Below are 7,445 nucleotides of genomic sequence, written 5' to 3'. Positions count from 1 at the left end.
GAAGTTGGAATACAAAGTTAAAGCCATAAGGGTGAAACAAAAATAAAATGAAATATAATAGAAACAAAAATAAAATTAAATGTAATAGAATCATAATAAGATATGTAGAAGTATAACATAACAAAAACTATTATAGTTCGATTAAGGGGGTTTTGGTGGTATGATTTGTTCCGAGGCTGGGTTGCACGTGCTAATTAAGTAGGGCTATAATATAGACTATATTTATTTGATTCATGTATTTTTTTTAAAAAATAACCAAATTTCATTAATAATGAGAATCCAATACAAGAGTCTCCACCAGATTAACAGGAGGAGATGTAAAAACATGATGTCAATTAACTAAACAGGTTATTCTAGCAAACTCGTGTGCTACCCTATTAGCTTGATTCCTGATGAAATGAATGAAAATTCCTTCTAACTCTCTAAGATATCTTCGACATTGCTCAAGAACTTCCCCCACTTCAAGTAGATTAATGACTGAGTTTTTGATTCCTTGCACCACCAACAGAGAGTCTGTTTCTAACTCGACCTTGCAAGCATTAAACTGCATGTCCTTGACCCATGACAGTGCTTCTCGAACACCTATTGCCTCCTCTTCAAACACTGATACTGGTGCTCTAAAACAACTAGTACGTCCTACCAATAAAGTATTCTTATGATCTCTCGAAACCATTCCCACTGTGAAGTCTGGTGCACCACTGAACAGAGATGCATCCATATTTAATTTCAGAATGCCTTCCCCTGAAGCTACCCCGCGACACCCTTGGGATCCTTGCTTACTCTTGGGAACACTACTGTTTGTCTTATTTTTTGCCCTCACATCTGTAATAACCCCAAAAATTTTGAACTTTTTGTAACGCTTATGAATAGTGATTTTGCTGATTATGCTGAATAAGAAAACTTTTCATGCCACACTTTGTCGGGGTTCTTTTATTGTTATTTTGAGATCTTATTAGTACTCTATATGATATAAAAGTGTATGTAAAGATCGTCAGAATTCAAATTCGAACACTTTGATTTTTCCCGAAAATCCACCAAATACCGAAAGAATTGAGTATAAGGTAACAGGATAAAAAGGATTTAAATTCAAGGATTATAAGAGAGGATCATAAAAGGAATATAATGTATTGAGAAAGGTTAAGGAAACCCAAGTAATAAGATCCCGGGTATGATCCCTCAAACGATAAACGAAAACAAAAGTTAAGCGAACCGTATAGCAGATCAGCGGTCATTAGCCAAGTAATTAGGAGCTAATCAAAGAGGTTAGTGATGATGATGTCATCAAACCAATAAGAAGAGGACAAGTATGGGAAGATGACATAAGAATGATGACCTAAGCATGACCAAAAAGGAAGGAAGTGTGGTTGATTTCAAGCCACACAAAAATCACCATGGTTAAAAGGTAATTAATTAAAACAAAAGGCAAAAACAACCAACAAACAAATCATAACACCAAAAAACACAAAGTTGACTTCCCATTTTCAAGAAAAAGCTCTCTGCCCCTTTCATTTTGCAAGGAAAGAAAAACCCAAATCCAAGTTCCAAGCTTTGTTAATTAGTGAGGTAATTATCTAAGGTTCCTTGTACATAGATATAGATGTCCTATAAGTTTAAGCTTCAAATTCCTTCACAATCTCTTCCTAAAATTCATGGAAGAAGAGGGTGAATAGTGTTTTTCAAGAACTTGAAATTTTGATCTTGTGTTTTTGTTTAGATAAAGCTTTAGTAAGGATTTTCCAAGGTTGTTCCAAGCTCATTAGTTACTCCTACTCACAAGGAAGGTATAATTTCTTAACCTAGCTTTGTTATTGAATGTTAAGAGCTTATTATGAGTAGTATAGTTCATTATAGGCTTGGTTATTGTGTATTTAGAGATTGATTGGTTTTGTGATGTTTTGGAGTTGTAAATCCTGATGATTAGTTAATGAACTTAAGTAAGCTCTTAGTTCATGATTGAGAAGTAGTATAAATTGGAAATATTGATTTGTTGGGGCTGTTGTAGTATTGTATGGATGGATTTTGGTTGTATGGTTGAATTGTGGTTGAATTGTGGTTGATTTGGAGTAGGATAAAATTTGGTAATCGTGTAAACACAACCGTCGTAATACCCGATTTACTTTAGACTGCTTTTGTTCTTAACATCAGGACCCGTGAACTCACTGTTAGGTTTTGACCATTGCCATTATTAGATAGTTCATGTTACGAGCTTCGTTTTGATATGTGGTTCGTTTGAATCCGATGTACGGTTTAGGAGAAACGACCGTTTTAAGTAACGACGTTTCGCGAACGAACCATTACCCCTCGCCTTACTTTAAAACATTGGTTAATGACCTTAAATGACTAATTGGAGTATGAAACATTTATGTAAAGTGGATTAGGCAGTTGGTAAGGTACTCGCGAAAGAATCTCCTTAAAATTCTTAATGGTTAAATTATTAAAAATGGTGGAGCCGAGGGTACTCGAGCGACTTAAGTGAATTATTAAGCGCAAAAGCGAACGTTAGGGTTCAATTGGTAAAAGTCTAGTTTCTTAAGCGACCGGGGTTTAATTTCGACTTATGTTGTTGTTCATATGTTATCGGACCCACTCTAAGCTTAAGTCTATCCGGGAGCACTCATGCAAGTTTTCTACCCGTTATACTGTTGTTGTGATGTAAATATATGTATATGCATTATCTTGTGATAAGTGCATGATTGTTATTAGCAAATCTTGCGATATATTGGAGCATGTGATATGGTATATATGCATGTCTATTTCGTAATCTTGATATCTAATTGTTGATTCAATTGCTTATAAGTTGCATAATACCTATGCTAGAGATAAGCAGTAGTTGCGTATACCCTTAGTATAGGGGACCCAAAAGTGAATATTTTCTAAACCGGGAGTCGATGTTCCCGAGTATATTATATATATATTTATATATATAGAGAGATATAGTTTTCAAAACTATTAATCGAATAAGGTTTATTCGATAACTTTATTTTTATTAATGAATATTACTTGGAATATTCATTCGAGGACTTATGACTCTATTTATTCTATTTAATGAATATTACTTCGAATATTCATTCGAGAATTTATGACTCTATTTATTCTATTTAATGAATATTACTTTGAATATTCATTCGAGAACTTATGACTCTGTTTATTCTATTTAATGAATATTTATTTAATGAATATTATTTTGAATATTCATTCGAGGACTTATGAATCCGATTATTTACTAAATAATATTCTTTATTTTATTAAAGAATAATGTTTCGATAATCAAACTTATTTTCGATTATTCAAATAAAGATAGTACTTTCGTATAAGTATATCTTTGGTTATTTAATATTCATTTCAAGTATGAGTTTTAAAATTTTTACTTCAAATTATTTATATAGAGATTATCCTTATGGGAATATTATTAAATAATAATATTCAGATATTTTCTAATATATCGGGACTGATTTATTTTATTAAATCAGCATTACTCCAAACATTCTTAAAAATGTTTTCGAATCTCCAAAATGATTTTTAAAAGATTATAGCGGATCCCAAAACTCATTTTTATATTTAAGATCTTCCTTTCGAAAGGGATTTAAATACTCGCTCAAAACCTGGGGGGATCCGGCTCAGTGGTGTATTTTACATTCGCAACGAGGTTGCTGTTTTGAGAAAACATCTTGATTACTTGCCCATCGTTCGGGAAGTAAGTTCATCTATTTGAGTCGGCATAAGCAATATGGGCTCAGTGGGCGTCCATGAAAGTGTAAGTGGCTCAGTGGGAGTCCATCAAATGCGTAAGTGGCTGAGTGGTAGTCCAGCATAAGGTCCTATTGCGGCCAGGGTGATGACCAGTGGGGAATTCGTCCATTTACTAGTAGAAAAGGTTACTTATTGGTATCTTTGCCTGATCAGCAAGATGTCAGGTTTATGCCAAGGTTTTCTCCTTTCCAAATTCATTGGATATTGCAACTCTGTTTATAATTTTCATAACAGAGGTTTTCAAGGAGTGTATGAAATGTATATATATATATAGGTGTATATATATATCGGGACTTAATGAAGTATCGTAACTTCATTATTTATAATGATATTTCAAGGATTGAATCTATTCAAATCTTATCTTATAGTCTCATCTATGTGATGAACTTTTAAAACAGATTATACCTTGAACGGTGGTAGTTTAAGTAGTATTCGGAAAAGATATAAGTATATTGGAGTATCTTGTAACTTCATCTTTTAAACTTATATCTAGTAAATGATTATCTTGTGCATGTCAAAGATTTTCAGAAAAATGTTGAGACAAGGTTAGATATATGAGATCACCTTGCAACGATATTTTTTTATACAGTTATAAACTGGAACTCTGTGTATATTATACATGTCAGAGGATTTCAAAGATTGTGAAAAGTATATATGTATATATATACTGAATATTTTGCGACTTGGTCGCGTTAAGATATCAGCTTTGTTCATTTCTTCTTGACCAAGACTTTCATGAGTACTATGAGAATGCTCATATATTGTTAATTATTATACATATTATTATGGTGGGCTTGTTGCTCACCCTTGCTTTCTTCTTTCATCACACAACAACAGATAGAAAAGATGAACATGACCAAGCTTCCAATTCGCAAGCGGTTAGGAAACGTTCCGCAGTTTTCTGGAAGCGTTGATGCCGCTGTAGCTGAGGTAGAAATTACCAATAGGCTAGGCTTTCAACTTATGATGTACCAGACTTATGTATCTATATGAATTGTAATAATGGCAAAGAATATGTAAATTATTCAGAAAATCTTTTGAGGCGTAATGGCTTATAATTGTGGAATAAAATGACTTGTGTTATTTTTGGATATTCATCTCTAAGACTATAACTTGTGGTGTGTGTGTTTATTGTGGGGTCACAGTACGGAGTAGTTGATTGTTTATTAAGATTGGGTGTTATTAAGGGAAATGGAACTCGTGACAACCCGGATCCCCGACCCCGGATTTGGGGGTGTTACAACATCTCTCCAGTCTGCAACAATCTTCAAACTACTATCCATGGCTATTGCAGGTGTGGTACTCTTATCCTCCCAGACTTTTTTATTTCTCCAAAACCAGATCCCCCAGAGAGTTGTACATATCTTCCTGACTTCTTCGTCCCTAGCTGTCGATAGTTTGCCCAACAACCATATAGTAACGTCCTCAACTTCCTGCATGTCATAAACAAGACCTACATAATTCCAACACTGCATAGCAAAATGACCATAAAAAAACATATGAGAAAGGTGTTCGATGTCATCCATGCATATCGGGCATGTTATAGGTAGCTGAACTCCTCTCGACCTGAGTTTCCAACGGACTGGTAGAGTATTGCGACATAACCTCCAAATGAAGATCTTTATTTTATGAGGGATGACTAATTTCCATATTCTCTGCCAGCCGTGACTTTGCAGAATATTAATACCAACATTTGCCTGCTTTTGCCAAAACTTATAGCCCTCCTTAGCTGAGTAAACACCTGTTGTCGAGTGAGACCACACCAGTCTATCCCTCGTACGTCTTTGAGGAATGGGAACAGATAGAATAGTTTGAACATCCTCAGATACAAATTTCTCTGTGATTAAAGGGATATTCCACTCCCTCGTATCTTGCTTAATATAAGCAGACACTAACTCATCTCTCCCTGAATACATGTGACTATTTTCAACACAGAAGTCAGCCTTTAAACGAATCCATGGATCTTTAGTTGCGTTTATACTTTCTCCATCTCCTATGATCCACCTGAAGCCTTTCTGTAGTTCAGTTTTTGCTGTCATAATCCCCTTCCAGATAAAACTTGGATTCCCACCTTTCTTAACCCCCAACATGGTTGTGTTCGAGAAATAGCGTTCCTTATAAATTCTGGAAACCAGCGACTGAGGATTGTTTATAAAGTTCCAGCAATGCTTGCCAAGAAGAGCAATATTGAAACCATAAAGATCTCTAAAGCCAAGACCTCCCTTCATTTTAGACATACACATGTTGCCCCATGATAACCAATTAAGCCCTCGATTTCTACTATAATATCTAATTATACGTATAACAAACACAATAGGCGATTAATTAAAAATTGAATTATAATAATATATTTCTAACTGATATAAAATAATATTAAAAGTATGATATTATTTATATATATATATATATATATATATATATATATATATATATATATTACAAACAACACTTATCTTCATAATCGGGTTAAAGTTGTATCATTTTTTTAAAAAAACATTGGAGTGGGTAAGTTTGATTAAAATGTTTTTGAATAGATAATTTTCATTTGTATCTTATAAAATAACGAAAACACTTAGATTATACTTAGGTATAAATATTACATTTTTTTGTTTCATTTGTAAAAAGGGAAAATTATGATTTGTCTTTTAAAAATTTTTGAACACATGAATCCACAAAAATATAAAAACGAGGAATACATATAATAATAATAAATCTATTACAATTTAAAATTGAAATACATATTTAATAAAATATATTATAGATTATATTTATTACATTTATTCTAATATTATGTTATAATATTTAATAATCTGTATAACAAACACAATAGATAATTAATTAAGAAATTGAACTATAATTTTATATTCTTAAATGATATAAAATAATGTTAAATGTGTTATATATATTACAAGCAACAATTATCTTACTAAAAATAAATATAAGTAACAATCAATAAATCATTTGTTAATCGGGTTAAAGTAGCCTCATTTTCTTAAAAATATTGGAATGATTAAATTTGATTTAAGATATTTTTAAATTGATAATTTTAAATTTTATGTTATGAATTGAGGAACACATTTAGATTGAATTTAGGTATAAAATATTACATATGTTTTGTTTCATTTTGTAAAATAAGAAATTACCGATTATCTTTTAAAAATTTAAAGTACATGAATCCTATAAAATATTAAAACTAGAAAGAAATATAATAATAATAAAAACAATTATAATTCAAATTTGAAATACAAATATAAAAAATACATTTAAAAGTACTATGATGATTGATTGGTAAAAAAAATATTATGACAATTAGATGTAAAGTATTTTTTTCAAAATCATTACTAGAATCGAAAAAAAGATAAAATATTGTTACAAACACAACAAGATGAAATCTCAAATAACTTTTCAATCTTTTATCAAATTCCTGAAAAGAAAATATATAAATGAAAGAAAAATAATTATATAGATATATTATGTGGTATGATTAACATATTCTCCTTACATATTTATAATATGAAAAAATTAGACAACGAAGAACAAAATAAATCATAACACATATGTTATATTTAGGCTATCAAGGTGAAATATAAAAATACAATAATAACTAAATATATAGGTACAAAAAGTACAATTTTTTGAAAAATATATTATTTTCAAATAATATAAAATTTTTTCAGGGAATAAAATTATTATAT

At 31.3% G+C, this 7,445-nt stretch overlaps 1 protein-coding gene across 1 annotated transcript; it reads right to left on the bottom strand.

The window, feature by feature from the left end:
* Positions 1-331: 331 nt before the first annotated feature.
* On the bottom strand, positions 332-5,978 carry LOC141719713 (uncharacterized). The gene is made up of 3 exons (XM_074522087.1): positions 5,438-5,978; positions 5,111-5,203; positions 332-822 (listed from the first exon to the last, which is right to left on the bottom strand). The coding sequence occupies exons 1-3, from the start codon at positions 5,976-5,978 to the stop codon at positions 332-334; spliced, it is 1,125 nt and encodes a 374-aa protein (XP_074378188.1).
* Between the last annotated feature and the right edge of the window lie 1,467 nt (positions 5,979-7,445).

The sequence above is a fragment of the Apium graveolens genome, chromosome 4 (assembly GCF_009905375.1).
Source record: "Apium graveolens cultivar Ventura chromosome 4, ASM990537v1, whole genome shotgun sequence".
NCBI classification, from domain to species: Eukaryota; Viridiplantae; Streptophyta; class Magnoliopsida; order Apiales; family Apiaceae; genus Apium; species Apium graveolens.
This window is presented reverse-complemented; position numbering and strand designations above follow the sequence as displayed.